The 15,592-nt window shown below is 53.9% G+C and overlaps 5 protein-coding genes across 5 annotated transcripts; 1 reads left to right on the top strand and 4 right to left on the bottom strand.

The window, feature by feature from the left end:
• Positions 1-1,426: 1,426 nt before the first annotated feature.
• Positions 1,427-2,560, bottom strand: CGCS363_v010896 (uncharacterized protein; the record flags this gene model as incomplete). The annotated part of the gene is made up of 2 exons (XM_036642745.1): positions 1,427-1,902; positions 1,957-2,560. 2 exons carry the CDS (start codon positions 2,558-2,560, stop codon positions 1,427-1,429), a joined length of 1,080 nt encoding a protein of 359 aa, XP_036491874.1.
• Positions 2,561-3,508: 948 nt separating this feature from the next.
• Positions 3,509-4,426, bottom strand: CGCS363_v010895 (Uncharacterized protein; the record flags this gene model as incomplete). Its single annotated transcript, XM_036642744.1, has 3 exons — positions 3,509-3,560; positions 3,615-4,220; positions 4,278-4,426. 3 exons carry the CDS (start codon positions 4,424-4,426, stop codon positions 3,509-3,511), a joined length of 807 nt encoding a protein of 268 aa, XP_036491873.1.
• Positions 4,427-5,992: 1,566 nt separating this feature from the next.
• ndx1 (Diadenosine hexaphosphate hydrolase) lies at positions 5,993-6,511 on the bottom strand (the record flags this gene model as incomplete). The annotated part of the gene is made up of 1 exon (XM_036642743.1): positions 5,993-6,511. One exon carries the CDS (start codon positions 6,509-6,511, stop codon positions 5,993-5,995), a length of 519 nt encoding a protein of 172 aa, XP_036491872.1.
• A 2,173-nt stretch (positions 6,512-8,684) lies between these two features.
• Positions 8,685-9,926, top strand: ERD2A (ER lumen protein-retaining receptor A; the record flags this gene model as incomplete). The annotated part of the gene is made up of 4 exons (XM_036642742.1): positions 8,685-8,699; positions 8,769-8,853; positions 8,915-9,183; positions 9,243-9,926. The coding sequence occupies 4 exons, from the start codon at positions 8,685-8,687 to the stop codon at positions 9,924-9,926; spliced, it is 1,053 nt and encodes a 350-aa protein (XP_036491879.1).
• Positions 9,927-10,627: 701 nt separating this feature from the next.
• CGCS363_v010892 (uncharacterized protein) lies at positions 10,628-11,850 on the bottom strand (the record flags this gene model as incomplete). Its single annotated transcript, XM_036642741.1, has 2 exons — positions 10,628-11,198; positions 11,381-11,850. The coding sequence occupies 2 exons, from the start codon at positions 11,848-11,850 to the stop codon at positions 10,628-10,630; spliced, it is 1,041 nt and encodes a 346-aa protein (XP_036491878.1).
• Between the last annotated feature and the right edge of the window lie 3,742 nt (positions 11,851-15,592).

Genomic DNA, 15,592 nt, shown 5'->3' with positions numbered 1-15,592 from the left:
TGGATGGCATGAACGTCAAACCTGATCTTGTTGGCCATGGTCTGTCGGATTCCGCTAGGCAGCCTCTTCGTCCACGTGTCCCATTCCCACGACTCGACCTCGTTGATGGTCAAATTGCGTATGCCCTCGTCGCAAAGCTGCATGAACTCTTGGGACGCTTCGAGATCCACGCTGCCCATGATCGGGAAACCCTGCCCTGGCTAAGTTGTATGCGTGACGCATGAACCACGTAGAGATCCAAGGAGCAAGCGGACGTCTGAATCCGAGATCCTGACTGCATTGTGCGATCCCACAGAGTCTGTCGACACTGAGGTGCTTGCTGCCTTTGTCCGGGAAATGCGCAATTAACAGTAGGAAAGTAACGTCCTTTGGTTGCAGACCTAGCTGGGCGCAGTCGATTCCTCAGTCTCCTCGACGATCTTCCGAGTCGTGGCGAAACACAGCGGACGACTCCAGGGCATACTGGGGCAGATTCAGTGGTCCCCGAAGAGTCATTGATTACGTGAATCATCAAACCCTCCATAACCGCCAAATATCCTTTCGTGGAGATGGTTCTGGAAGTAGTAGTATTTGAAAGTTGTAGTGGATTGCTGGTTGAAACTATAAGTAAAGACGGAGAGGGGCGGAGCAAGAGTGCTTGTTTTTTTGAGCATATAGCACAGTGATGGAAATCTGTTCGGTGTTGCAGAAGCATTTCGACCATGAATAGCCTCGACCGAAAACCGTACATCCATCCCTTCCCTGAAGAGAAGCTACGGCCCAACTCCAGAGCGCGTCTTGAGTTTTAGCTGTGGCGCTATCCGTAAGGCTTTACTTCGCTCGCAGAAATTCATTTACTACACGGTTAAGTTCTTGAAACGGGGCATTCATGGATCTATCCATTAAACTGATTTTTTAGTTTGTCTATTCGCGGTTTTCTAGACAACTAGCTGAGATTTTACATTTACTATCAATTTGTTAAGAACCTAGAGGTTATGAAAACAACCACAATGTTAACAATGTGGATGGTTCCTAGTAGAGACAGTAGCAGTAGGATGACGACAATAATATCCAGCAGAGAAGACAGAGGCGATGCTCGATATCAACAACAGTCACAATGTAGACAAAGAATAGAGGTTATAGTGACGCCACAAGACGACAAGAGACGACGAAGGACGACAAGGGACGACGAGGGACGACAAGGGACGACAAGGGACGACAAGGGACGACAGGGACGACGATGGACGACGAGGGACGACACAAGGGACAACGAGGGACGACAAGGGACGACACAAGGGACGACATAAGGGACGACAAGAAAGGATCTATTGCTAGTAAAAATTCCAAGAAAAGCAGAAAAACTCCAGACTCCCGATATCAGTTCCAGGATATAAATCCCCAGAGTCCGTTCGATACACAAATCACCCCCTCCTTCCCTTTCCTGCCCTTACATGTCCTGGGCGTCGTCCGCCGTCTCCGCCGTCGTCTTCGCTGTTGTCTCCAAGCCTGACTGGGCCCCCTCGATAACAGTCGTCGCCTCTGCCTCCAATAAGTCCATAATACGTCTAAGTTCGCACCCTCTGCCGGCATCGCAGCTGTGAACGTCGGTCTTCTGCAGGTTTCGGAGGCGCGAACCAAGCTTTCTGATGGTGCAGTTCTCTATCGCTTCTTGCGGTGGCCAGAGAGAGTTATTATGGAGCATCTTGAGGAACTCCTTGACACGTTCACCAGAGTAACATCGCGTCTTCGATGGGCAATCGGCTCTGGTGCAGGATCCTGGGAGTTTTGTTCGAGTCTCCAGAGCGCATGTGTTACATCGATGTATCATGCTCACTTGATCGTTGAAGGTGAGGTCCGTAATCGCTGAATACAAGAACTTGGTAAGTGTCGCTTTGACGTTTTCCATATTCTTCTGGATGCGCGCTTTTGAGCTGTTAGGGTTATGTGTAAACATCTGGCTTGGGGGACGGTGCTTACCTCTCAGGTCCTCGTCCAACTCAGAAATAATTGGATCAGCAGCCCAAGACCCGAAGTCGAAGGAGAAAGGGATGTTCATGACAGCAGCGACCAACGTTCTCGAGAACTCTTCTGGGTGCTCGAATCGTTGAAGAGCTACCAGCAAGTACCCAATCTCGTCGGGGTCAGCCTTGTTGGACTTCGGCTGCCCAACGAGCCACTGTCCGATCTGGGCCTTGAGGGCCTCGACGCAGCGATACTGGTCAGCGCATATGGCGATGGTTGCGAGCTCTTCGGGAGTCACCATGTCCCACTGGCGCCGCATACGGTAGTGAAGGATGCTTAGCATTACCTCCATGGCATCTGGGTAGTGGTTCTCCTCCAAGTGTATGTCTGGGCGCTGGCCATTCTGGACTTTGATAGCCTCTGAGAAGGTAGGAACGACCAAGAGGCTCTCGAAGTATGGCGATGCGGCGCTGAGTACGTTCGAGCATACCCGGAACTTGCGAATGGTGTTGTCTTTGGTGACAACCAGAACGGCATCCCACTGGTTGTGGAGCTCAACTATCGTTTCCTCGGGCATGTTGGCACCTGGTTCACTGTACGGATCCGAGTCGTCGGCCATCTTGTTGTTTGTGTGGTGTACTTAGGTGTGAAGGTTGTGGCCGGCTAGCTAGGTGACAGAGGGGGTTTATATAGACGGAAGGGCTAGATAGATCACGGGAAGGAAGGTGACGACTGGGTGTGATTTCCATAAAGAGGAAGGCGACAGAGACGACGACAGAGACGCTGACAGACAACACACGACATAGACGACACACGACAGGGACGATAGACAATAGGGACGACAGACAACAGGGACGACAGGTAACAGAGACTACAGATCACAGATACAACAGAGATGCTCAGAACAAGGATAACAGAGGTGGCGGTAACTATAACCAGAGGCATGAGAGGAGAAGAACCAGAGAGGCGAGAGGGCGAAGAGCCTGAGAGGTGAGAGGACGACAGACGACAGAGACAACCACGGCAAGGACAGCAGAAACGACAGCAGAGACGACAGCAGAGACAAGTACGATAAGGACAATAGAGACGACGACGACAGAGATGATAACAGAGCCGACTGTATACTGAACTAGAGAGGTGAGTGGACGCAGAACTAGAGGGACAGCAGGAGTAGACGATATCGGTGCCTGCAGGGTTGAAACCAAATGCCCCCTGTTACGTATATGGCTTTTCATTCCAAGAGTACGAGGTGGCGACTGAAGAAGCCGCTGGTCGAAGTCAACTAAGGGAAAGAGAAGCCCCGGATTGTGCAGCAGACGGGAAGGTTGTAAGTAGGAGGCCCTACTGTCTGCGCACATTGAAGAGAATGGCCTGCCAGGTGCGAACAGCGGAAGATATTCGTGATGATGGAAATACGCTATGTGCGTGTGTGTTTGTTTTGCTAGTCAGATTCCTGGGTATTCCCTAACGCCGTACATGAAAGTAGCGAACTGTTTATCGAGACAATAATAATCCAACGCCAAAACCTCTTCCCCGAAAATACGTGAATCGTACTCCGCCGTGCTCCTTAGAGCTCTTCATTCGGTACCCACTCCATGTCGTTGTCAACGAACTTGTGGCTGTAGAAGTTGTCAGCGATATGCTCACCCGGTCTCGCCAGATTTGAAACTCACTTCTTGATCTCCTTGTTGATCAAAACATCCTCCCCGTACTCGGCCACCAGCATGCTCTTGTACTGATACGGAATCTTCGTCTTCACGCCCTCAAACGTCGTCTCGAGCAGCGGATACAGGTACGTATCCCTGAACTCGTGGCCGTCCTTGCTCGCCAGCACGTTCTCGCCCTCGGGGTGGTCCTTGACGTACCGCACGGCCATGATGTCGATGAACAGGCCGTTCTCCATGTCGATCCAGCGGGCGTCGATGGTGTTGGCGGCCTCGTCGTCGACGGCGCCGTGGACGTAGTTGGGGTTCACCTCGAGCTGGAACTCGCGGCCGCCGGGGACGCCGGGGTACTTGTAGTACCAGGTGGTCATGTTGTAGTAGGCGGCCAGGAAGCGGATGCCGTTCTCGGACAGCTGCACCGTGGGCTGGGCGTCCCAGGGCAGGACCTGCTTGTTCCACCACCAGCCCAGCAGCGCGTTGTGCGAGAGCCAGGTCTGCACGCCCAGGTCGCGGACGGTGGAGAGGTAGGTCTGGACCAGGACCTTGACGGCGGCGCGCTGGGCCGTCTCGTTGAGCGGCGCCGAGGCGAAGCGCGGGTCGTAGTGCTCTGAGAAGCTGTGGTCGGGTGTTAGTTAAGGGCGTCAATTTTTCCACCGGGCGGTAGTCACTTACTCGGCTTCGTGGAAATGCTTGGCGGGCTGATCCGGAGACGCGGAGCGTGGTGTGGCAGCCGTTGCCTTTGAGATCTGGTCCTGGATCGGGGTGGCTTGGACCAGTGCGGCGCCGAGGCCGATCGTCGTAAAGAGGCGTCCCAAATGCATTTTCACCGACCGTCTCGACTATTCTTTTTCGTTCCCTTTCCTGAACTCAAATCCTCCAGAAACCTAGAATTATTCTTCGAGAAGAAAAATTCGCAGGGTAAGCGCCCCTTTTTCGTCGGAACTCGCTGGCTTGTTTTATGTCCTCGAGGCGCGGGCAGGGCCCAACGTCATCGGCTGTCGTAAGAAAGAAACACGGCAAATTCGGCCCCCAGTTTCCTGCGGCACGGAAGCTCGGGAGTGAGATTGGGATCTTCTTGTTCACCAACACACAAAGAACAATGGGTGTAATAGAAAAAAGCAGATGTGTTGGATCTACAGCTGAACAAGAACAGTGCAATACAAAAGAACCAAAAAAATGGTGCCTTACTACCCGTGAGGGGGGCACATCGAGGTATCTATATCCCCTCCCCCAACCCAACGCCATCCACCCTCATAGCCGCTGATGTGCGTGTACGCCGCACTAGCTGGTACCAACAAGCCCCCGAAGGAACCGATGCGTCTTCCCGGGTCAGAGAGGGGAGGGGGGCCAACGGGGCGGCGGCGTGTCAGGCCAGGGCCCCCGCGAACGAACGAGAAGGAAAACAAACGTGGAAATGATGCCAGGGCTGCGTAAGACACCTTACCACCAGAGTCCGTTAGCTCGCCCGCTTTCCCGGGGGAAACACACCTAATCGACCACGGTCCACTGCCTTGTCGAAAGTGGCATTGCTCTACCAAGGGAGGTGCTGGCTGCTGCTGCAATCAACGAGTGAACAAGCTTAGGAGGCCGCGGGCAAGCTTTCTTTCCATTGAGTGACCATTGCCATTTTTGCGTTGCACACGCCCCCCACAAACGGCCAGGACGGCAATTGCGACCAACAGCCAGCGGGCTTTTAGTGGGGCGGGTTGTGCCGTCGTCCCCCCGCCTGGAACACTGGAATTGGCGTCGTCGTCGTCGTCGGCTGGGCCGCGTCATTATCCCGCGATGCTAAGAGCATTTTAGCACTGCCGTCAGTCCCGCTTTCTGCTTTCTGTCTGCCCGTCCCCCGACAAGGGACCGCCCGCGATATGTTTAGTGCGGGAGGACGACCACCACCTTACATAGTAGATGCGGATATTTCCATTGCTTATTTTGGGGTGAGATTGACGGCTGTGGTGGGTTGGCCCGCCCACATCCCGATGCTGACGACTCTTCCGCCGTTGTTTTTGCTGTGAGCCTGTGGCTGCGTGCGGCGGTGTTGCCGTGCTAATTTGACGGTTGGAGGCTTCAATGGGACGGTGTTATGCTCGCTCCGGGTTCTCGGCCGGTGTGAGACGAAGTTCGGGCCATTCAAGGTTTGAATTCGGCCGTCTTCCGATGGGATGGTATCGTGGTTTCCGGAGTCGGCAAGGGTGTGAGGATGCGAATCATCGGGGCTGATTGATGAGAACTCGAGCACATCGATGGAATCAAGGCCACATTCACACAAAACAATGACGGCTTGCAGACAGTAGCAAGCTTCATCTCCATTTGATGTTCATGTCCTCGTGATCAATGTGCTCTTCAACTCCTGCTCCTCCCATCCCTGCGTCTCTGCTCTAATCCACTCATCCAGGTCCAAAAACCGCAGCACAAGCCTCCCTGGCAATGCGTTGATCATCAGGGAAGGAAAGACGGTCACCGACTTCCTCAACGTCCACCCAGCTAACCTCGAAATCTTCATCCTCCTTCTGCGTTCCCTCCTCCCGCGGAACGGTAGAGTCGGCAGTCGCGACGAACCAGAATATGATCTTGAGAACTCCGTTTGAGACGCGCTGAGCAACGGCGATGGGTTCGGTGACGTGGGTTGGGCGGTCGTTGGGGGCTACTGAGGATGGTGTTGTGGCTCGCGTAGAGATATTGACTGGCAGAAGATCCACTCTTATGCCCGTCTCCTCGTAGGTCTCCCGCTTGGCCGCGTCCTCTAGAGTTTCGTTAAGGTCTTTACGACCCTTGGGCAGCAAGTGTTCGTCCGAGTTGCGGCAGCGTATGACAAGCACCTTCTTTTTCTCGACGTCGGTGGTCACGGTTCCGCAGCTGATAACAAAGTCCGCGGCAGAGTCGAGACGTCTGTCTGAGGTAGCCATGTCGAAGTGCGTGAAGATGATGGTCGATATTATGGTGTTGTTGAAGTGTAGAGTGAAATCAAGAAAAAAAAAGGAGGGCTGGATGTTGTGAGACTAGAGCTGATTTTTCCTGGGCTACGCGTTACATACAGCAATATGCAAACCAAAAGTGACCAAATTGCCAGGAATAAACTTGATCAAAGACATCAATTCAGTAAAGCCTTGTAGCGCACTAGCTGAAGAAAAGCAATTCCCCTGCAAATCTAGCGACTCCTCGTTTGAAGGTATTAACACGTATTAGACAAACTTATTGGGGCATTCGCTGCAGAATCAGCTCTATCCTGCGACACTAATGGTCTTTTATTCTTTACTTTCGTAGGAATCAAATGCTTCACCCCGAGCCCATCCTGGAGGCCCTGGAGTTGACCCTTGCTTTGGTCGTACCAAAGCGAGTGCATATGCAGGCTGTAGCTGCTACAACAAGTACGCCTATCACGGCTGAGGGTTTCTCAGTATGAGAAGCTCGCTGGGTTATCGAGGCGTTGCCAGGATTATCGTCTTGCACTCTTCAACTCACAAGTCTTCATTGCTACCGCTAGTCGCCAAGATCGGTCCGGCCCCCGGGAAAGGCGGGAAGGACAAGACGGACTCTGTTAGCGCAGGTCGGCCGGCGAAGCGGCCGGGACCCACTAGAAGCGCCGAGCCGTCGATGACAACTCTGCAATACAACTCCAATCATGCTAGATGCCGCTATGTAGGCGTACCACGCCCGCGGTAACGGCGATCTCCAATTCTGTAGCTGCAAGCACTGTTCTGATCTTCAGCGAACCTTCAATGTCGTAGCCTCAATTATGCCAGCGCATTGTTGTTCCGACCAAGGCAGCATCTTGCAATTCAGGGGGATTCTTCAAAGACTGAGACGTGAGACTGCTAAGACTCAGCGAACGACTTTTCACAGAAAGTTGTACTGCTGCTGCTGCCTGTTGACGTGCCACGCAGGCAACACCAGTGGATGACGATGCATGTTGCGATGCAAATGTCCCAGGTAGGCCAGCCGCGCGTCAGGCATTCGAGGGACCTATTTTATTGACCCTGCGAAACACTTTTGGAGGGGCACGCACGAGATTGAGACGATAGTCTGTTGTTCTTGTGGAGTGCACTGAAGCTAGGGATGGCACAGCTGGTTTTGTGCCTGACGCTTTTGAGCATTCAAACATCCAAGGCCTTTGTTGATTACCTTATCTACACGACGTGCTAAGCTACCCGGATGCTCAAGTTGAATAATGGCATTCTTCTGCCGCCTCTGAGCTCGCATCCCTCAAAACGGCATGGTCTTTGCAATCCACGCAGCGAATCCACAGTGGGATGTACCCACGCGGAGATGGTCTACCTAGAAAAGGATGGGAACTTTGTAGACGTCGTCACTCATGTAGGACAGCTCGTGTTCTCCATACAATTCCAATACATGAGAAAACAGCAACAGAAGGCTTTCGCCTCTGCAGGATTAAGTTGTCAAGGCATATCAAGAACATCCGAAGCCTCATCAAAGTCAAAAATCGCAGCTTCCGCTTCGCTGTCACCCGCCGGCCTGCGTCGCTCTAGCGCTGTCGACCCCAACTGGGGGGCACCCGGCATAAGCGACCCTGCAGAATCGGCCCAATCACAGCGCTGGCAGGTGGTACAACGTGGCTGGGGGCCCAGGCTGTCGTCACCCTCTTTCCCCAGCACGGATAAGGCTCAGGCTCGAGCTGATAAGGCCAGCTGGAGCTCTGCGACCTGCCTTTGGGGGGTTTGAAAGGCGACTCGGCGCATTGCTCCTGCACCTCCGCCAGCTGCAAAGGGAACCTTACTGCTTGCTGCCATCTTTCAGCTTTCTCCCCTCCACATCCATCCCACCACGACCAGGCTACCTACGCTCCAACACGCATAGCTACGTTCTCTCGAATCTCTCGCCAGCTTAGCTTGCAAACGACTCAAAGCAGCAGCGGCAGCCGTTTTGTTTCAACGGCTCACCTACGTCCTGCTTAACGGCCGTCCGTCCCGTGTGATGTGAAACGGAACCGGCGCCTTTTCCCTCCCGTCCCGTCTGTTTGTTTGTGTGTCGCAACCGCTGCATCCGAAGATTCCCATCGCCGCCCGCCTCGATAGACCCCGAATACCCTAGTGGAAGCTCGACTTCCCATCTAGCGATAACATGACTGCGTGGAACGTGAGTAGTCGACCGATCGACGGAGGGGCAGCTGCCGTCCGGGGACATTCGCGCTGACTGGGTGGGCAGGTGTTCCGACTACTGGGAGATGTCTCCCATCTCCTTTCAAAATGCATCTTGATGCTTGCGATACATCGCAATAGGAGTGCTGAGGGTATGTCTACTGAACAAACTTCATGGAGATTCTCCAGGTGCTAACAAGCCCCGCTCCTCAGGTGTCTCCCTCATCACGCAAGGGCTATACGCTCTCGTCTTCTGCACGCGATATCTCGACATATTTTCCGAGCAATCAGCATGGAACTTTATATTCAAAATATTCTACATAACATCTTCATTTTACATTATCGGCATTATGCAGTGGGTCTACCCACGATCCAGAGAGCGCGAGATCTCTTGGAAGGTCGGCGCTGGTGCCCTTGGCGGCGCGCTCCTGGTCTCGCCCTTTGCTATGCTTATCCTGGAGAGCTACTGGAGCTTCCGAGTGGTATGTAGACACACAATCTCCCACCCCCCATCCAGATATCAGCTGACACAATTCTCCAGTGGCTCTGGGACTTCTCTCAGATCCTTGAATCCGTCTGCGTGCTCCCTCAGCTCCTGCTCCTGCGCCAGACCACCGTCCCCACCGTCATCGACTCCTTCTACCTCGTCACTCTCGGCTCCTACCGCGGCCTCTACCTCGTCGGCTGGATCACCCGCGAGCTTGACATCAACGACAAGGCCCCGAACCCCGTCTCTGTCATCTTCGGCATCGTCCAGACCGCCCTCTACGTCGACTTCGCCTGGGTCTACTACACCCGCCAGCGCGTCAAGCTCCGCAACGGCGGCATCGTCGACGCCGACGACATGCGCCGCAGCTGGCTCCTCAACCGCATCTTTGGCAAGCGCGTCGACATGCACTCCGACGACGAGGAGAGCGCCCCGGCCCTCGGCGGTGGCAACGATGATTCCCGTCGTGGCGGACGGCCCAAGTGGGGCGCCCGCGGCATCTCTGTCAGCGCGGACGAGGGTGTCCTCGACACCGATAGGGATAACCGCCGCCGCGACGAGGAGCTCGAGGAGGGCGTCATCGACCCCGATGCCAAGATGCAGGACCCCGATGAGCTTGCCCGGGTCCTGGATGACGACGAATCTGACTCAGACTCCAACAAGGCGTCCGGGAGCAACGGACGTGTCAATGGCGCGCCGAGCGGTATTCAGAATGGCCAGGAGTGGCGCGACAACTAGATCTTGGGCTTTGAAGCGGCCAGGCAGATTACATGTGTGGTTGGGGACGTCTTGGTGAATATTGTACGGATAGCGGAGGTAGAAAATGGAAGAGACCTCCGATCTAGACATGTTGTTTCTCACTAGCATTTCTCTTTGTTCTTGTCTCAGATGTTTTGTGTCATCATCTCCTCGGGGACAGTTTGGGAGGTGGGTTGTATACCAAGGATGGACGACGCAGATGAGGAAGCGAGCGGATGTCATGAATCCACCTTCAGGTGCTGTGGTTAGAAATCACAACCGTTGTAACGTGTAGCAATCGATATGGACAGATTTCATCTTATATTCGATCCGTGGCCGTTAAATATGTCCCGGCAGCTGCGTGAGCAGCTGCGCACTCTGCTGCGTATGTCTCTTACGTATATGTATATCACCAACTCTGGATGCGCTGCTATGTTCCAGGAAGAACGGACAAGCTGCATCTCGGGCCCCCATCGCATGGCCTTGGACCAGACTGACAGCTTCAAAGTGCTGGCAGAGCATCCATAACCTTCGTTCTTCACGACCTCCAATAGAACCACTCGAGGCTTCATTCGCATCGCAAACGCTCCACCACAGCAACGCTCATCCATATCATATCCACGCTCAAAGATTCGAAGTCCCAGACACCGTGGGATGACGCCCGTAACTCCCGTATACACATTACAATCCAGACCGCTGTACTAAATCGCAGTCGTCGTATTCGCCACAACCTCCGGCAAGTTCCCTCCAAAAGCAAGCGTCTGCTCGTTGGAGGTCAAGTTCGCCCAGTTCCCCGTGAGCACGGCCGAGTCGACGTCGAACCCGCCCGCGGCCGTGGTGTCGTTGATGCCCGTCGCGTTCTTCAGGTAGCAGAACTGCCCGATGCCCTTGACCAGCGCGACGCCCACGCAGATGCCGCCTCCGACGTAGACATCGTCGCCGACGGCGTCGCTGTACCCCTGGTTGTACTGCGCGCAGAGCGTCATGCAGGTCAACATGTCTGGGACGGTCATGACGAGGATGTCGCGCAGCTCAGGGTTCAAGCCCTGGCGCTGCGGCCAGAAGGTGTTGCAGAGCACGTCAAACGACATGGCTTGGTCGTTGTTGAAGCGGATCGGCGAGCCGGAGGCGTCGTACGGCGTCACCGTCGTGTTCTTGGGAGTTGAAGAGGTCTCGCAGTACGGGTTGATCGGGGCCGCGGAGGGCACGCCGAGTTCCTGTATCACTGCCGTCGGTGTGCTGTTGCTCGATGCCGAGGGCGTGTCTTCGGGCCTACGGAGGCAAAATCGTTTCGCGTCAGCCAGGGCTGCTGGCTGAGGATAGATATAGAGAGACGTACAGGGCGCGGAAGCGGTCTTCGAGCGGGAGGGGCGGGAGACAGGACGGGGAGGTAGAGTTTGGAGAAAAGAGAGAAGAGTAGAAGAATTTCCCGTTTTCTTCGGTTTCAAACGTACCGGTTAGCCAACCCCAGCGCCAAACCGACGGCGATGGCGACGCCGACGATAGTGACGCCCAGCGCGACGGCCACCCAGAACCGGAAGATGGTCAGACCAAGAATCGTCTTTCGTGGTTGGCCTTCGACCTGTCCCGCGTTCTCGAGCCTCCGCATCCAGCCCGTCATACGGGCCCCCTCATCAGGCACCGACGCCGGCGACGGCGCCACAGCCGCCGCTACTGGAACACGAGCTATCGGGGATACCGACCGCTCCGCGCTGATTCTCCGAGATTCTGGATACGGCGGCGAGTCATCCGGGACGTCACGGAGATGTGCAGTCTGGGGATACGAATTGTCGACATGTTGTATCCTAGGCGCCTCGATTGGTGATACGTCTTGTGTTTGCCTGGGGTCAACGGTGACGTTCCCGGGTTGTCGCCTTTCGTGGACCGGGATGATGAACTTGTGTTTTTCCTCCTCCATCTCCATGTTGGGCACCGGCCCGCGGTGGGCGGTGGAAAAGAACGGGTTGTTTGGGCTTCGCTTCGTTTCTCGCCTCGATCGCGGTTACTCCCCTTTTCCCTCGAGGGTCTTAATTCGTTGCGCCAAGTGGTGGCATGCAGGTCCCCGGCGTGTAAGATTCGACGAAACAACGGGCCGCCGCTGCAGCCTCCCTTATCCCTCTTGATGGGATGAATACGAAATGGTGGGCAAGTGAAAAGAGGCTACCCGACCGTCGTGTAAGGGTAAAAAGGAGGATTACGCCCGGAAATGTTGGATGGCGGAAGATTGGGAAAAAGGCAGCACGCGGGGCTAGCAGGGACGGCAGTCGCGCGTGGGTAGCAGCCGATTCCTTGGGGGCAATGAATGCGAGAAAGGGGATGCAACGTGGAGACGACAGTGAGAGAGTGTGTTGGTAATGCTGATGGTGCTGCCTGTATCTCGGTCTTTGCTTGGCTCAAGACGACTGTGCCTCTGGCTTTGGTGTAGACGGTCCACTCGGGAGCCTTCCTTCAATCCTTCTTCTTTCAGCTCCGGAGAAGGTGGGAGGAGATGCCCAAATCGAAAAGATAACCGTCTTTTGCCATAGGGTTGGACTTGTTTAAAGGCTGGGATAGAGACCTCGGGCGTTCCCCGGACAGGGGGGGTCACAGTCGCTCACTTGAGCCTGTTCTGCGCTGCAGAAGGGTGATTTTAAGATGTGGCTGTAGCCGATATAGTTGTGGAACCATTGTCATGGATGGAGCCTCTCATGGACAGGCAAAAGGCGTCCTAGACCATGGGCGATTGTGTAAAGGTCCAAATTTAAACCAAGGAAATCCAGGGATATGCGTCTGCGGGCGCTGGTGTGTGCGTGTCTAATGTTTTGCGTGCGGCGTGTGTGTGGTTGTGTGGTGTGCTGTCTTATCCGCAATACGGCAGCTCTTCGGACGATTGACAAGACAAGATTTCATGCGCGTGGGATGCATGGCAAGGCACGGGGAAAGAAAGAAGCAAGTGCTAGCACTGGCGCTGTGCTAGGCTCCTCGCCTCTGGGTTTTTTCTGTGGCCTTGGTCTTGTTCCGGCATTTCGAACCGACTCATGCAGGGATTGGGACAGCGATTGTCAGCGAATGGTGTCCCCGTCGTCTGCAATCGATCATCATCCCGCCTTGCGTGAAAAGGGGAGTTCGTCCGGGCTCCCACTCGGGGAAAATGTGGAGGCACACTCCACGCGACGGTCCGCCTGAGCTGTTTGGTTTTTAAGGCCCATGGGGGTGGTTGCGGGCGTCCAATTGCCTGCTCTGGGGTGTAGTGTCGCTGATGGAGGCGCCTTTGCGACCAAGAAACGCTGCGAGAAGCATCAGTCATCCGCCCAGCTTCGTGTTCATGATTGACTTTTTTTCACCGGCTGTTGTTCAATGTTGAAAGTTTGGTCGATCAAGAAAGAGCGAGGCCTTGACAGGTCACGCGGGAAATCTGTCGGCCAAAATCCGGCGTACCCGATCCGCGGGATGTAACGGAGTGGCCTGTCATTTCGGAGGCATTGTGGGCTTTTGACGTTGGTAGGGCCGAACGTCTCTCCACGATATAGCGGATTTGCCCGCCGTTCGAGGGCGTTGTCGGGTTCGGTGTGGATTGTCGAGCGATTCTCTCGCAGTCTTCGCGAAATGAATCCCGAGCTCGGAAGAGATGTCGAGGACAGCAATGAGAAGGGATAAATGAGGAGCACAAACAGGAAGGGGCGTCACGTGCCTTCTCCCCAGAGAGCTTAATGCAGCAACAACAACGACAACAACCACCTGCCAGAGGTAAAATTGACTACACGTTCCAGGAAGGCAGCAGTTGAGGACGCATTATGCCTACCTTCCATTGCCAATACTCTCGCAGGCGCCTGTCCCAGCACCGCCTTGCCCCGAGTCGCACGACCAGTACCTCCATTTTGGCGGCGGCCGTGAGTTAGATCTAGCGCTCATGTTGGCAGTGAATGCCATTGAAGTCTTTTGTCGATGCGGGCGAACAGCAGCACTTTCTCAGCCCTAATATTCATCAACGGGCCGCCCAAAGCGTATGATTTTGTTGCTACTTCGATTCACTGATCTATGCCTCCCTGCATCTTGCCCTGTGCTTCCCAGACGTAACCACGTTACGAGGAAACGCAGACAAGTGATGTGCTTCTCCGCACATCCGTCGCATATGGGAGAGCCGCTGATGTGTGTCGCCTAATCCTGTTGCCTTTGGGCTTGGTGCTTTGTTTTAGACATGCCTGGTGATCCAACCTCGATCTGGCATCCCTGAACGGAAGCCACAGTTCTCCTATTTTGACTTGAACTCGATATCATCAGGTGGATCGCATCATTGTTGTCGCCGACTTTGCAAGATTGTTATTGGTATCATTCTAGTTTTTTCAAGTTTATCATGATTTTGTCAATGTCTCTTGTACCGTTGATTAAAAAAAGAAGAAAAAGATACAGAGAGGGCACACAACCACATCGGATGCTGAAGAAAAGGAAACAAACCAGGACTAGAGGCAAGAAGCAAAAGGTTGAGCAAGTAGGGTTATTGTGATTTCCAAGGGGCTGACACTGCACTGCTATAGACCTGATCACTGGGTCACTTCTCCCTTCTCGCTATTGACAATTTACACACCAAGGTTCACTGAATACTCCAGCTTCTTCGAAAGATTCCGTTGCCTCAGCAGAACCTGGCCCTCATAAGCAACACCAGCACAGTATGACCCTATCTAATCAATCCACGAATGATGAGTCGCCCCTGTATCTCGTCCTTGTGCTTTGGAGCTTCGTCAAGCTGATTGGTTCTGTAGCCTATGACAAGTACACAATCATAGAACTCGGAAGTGGGCATGAGTAAACCATCTTACTTGGAGGATGTTCCCATGATTAGAAGATGCCTTGCTCTACCCCCGTAGTTTCTGTTGTGAGTATGTAGCTACACGTCGTTCTCTGCAAATGTGGCAAGGAAGGCTCATTCCGTACCTATGTACCTCAAGGATCTGGTAACGGAAAAATATTTGTTTATCCTGCCCGGTGCGAGGCTGTAAGTCATTCGCGGGGATTTTGCTACGAATAATCATGTCTCAACGCAAGTCCACTCAGTCTACCGCTATCACACCTCATGGGAGGCCTGTAGTTACAGCCATGACTCCAAGACGCCATCTCTCCCCTGCCTATACTCTGATTCGAAAAGGCTTCTACACAGCGGCTATCGCAGACCTTTATGTATCATATCAGGAGCTGACAGGAATGAGTATACATCTCTCACTAGTCCGGAGTAGAACAAGAATAGGAGTGATTTCAAGTGTATTCTGATCTGAATCAGAGTTGATTGTCGTAGAAGGTGAAAAGTTTTAGCAGTTTCAATCATCGAACCAGGAATGTATGCTGTGCCACATCGTGCCTCTGATACCGGTTCATGCAATGAAACACCACTATATGAGTCTGCAATAGTGTATGAAGTAGTACGACATGTGACGGTTAATTCAGGCTCATAATTGAAAAGCAAAGCATAGAAAGAATTAACTCCTGATGCTTTCCTCGAGAAAATCGCTTGATGGATGTGTCGTGAAGTGAGTAAGCCAATCCGTCCTCATATACCTCCGCCGCAGACCGTCCGCCGAGGAAAGAAAAAGTGGATCGAATCATCCGCCGGGCGGCTTCGGTCCGGCTACACTCATCCAACCGGGCATTTTCAACAGAAGCTCGGAAACCGAGAGAGAGCAACTTGCCACAGA

Source organism: Colletotrichum siamense, assembly GCF_013390195.1.
Source record: "Colletotrichum siamense strain Cg363 chromosome Unknown KSG_Cg363_contig07, whole genome shotgun sequence".
In the NCBI taxonomy this organism is placed as follows: Eukaryota; Fungi; Ascomycota; class Sordariomycetes; order Glomerellales; family Glomerellaceae; genus Colletotrichum; species Colletotrichum siamense.
The sequence above is the reverse complement of the archived record's forward strand: the minus strand, read 5'-3'. Positions and strand labels throughout refer to the sequence as shown.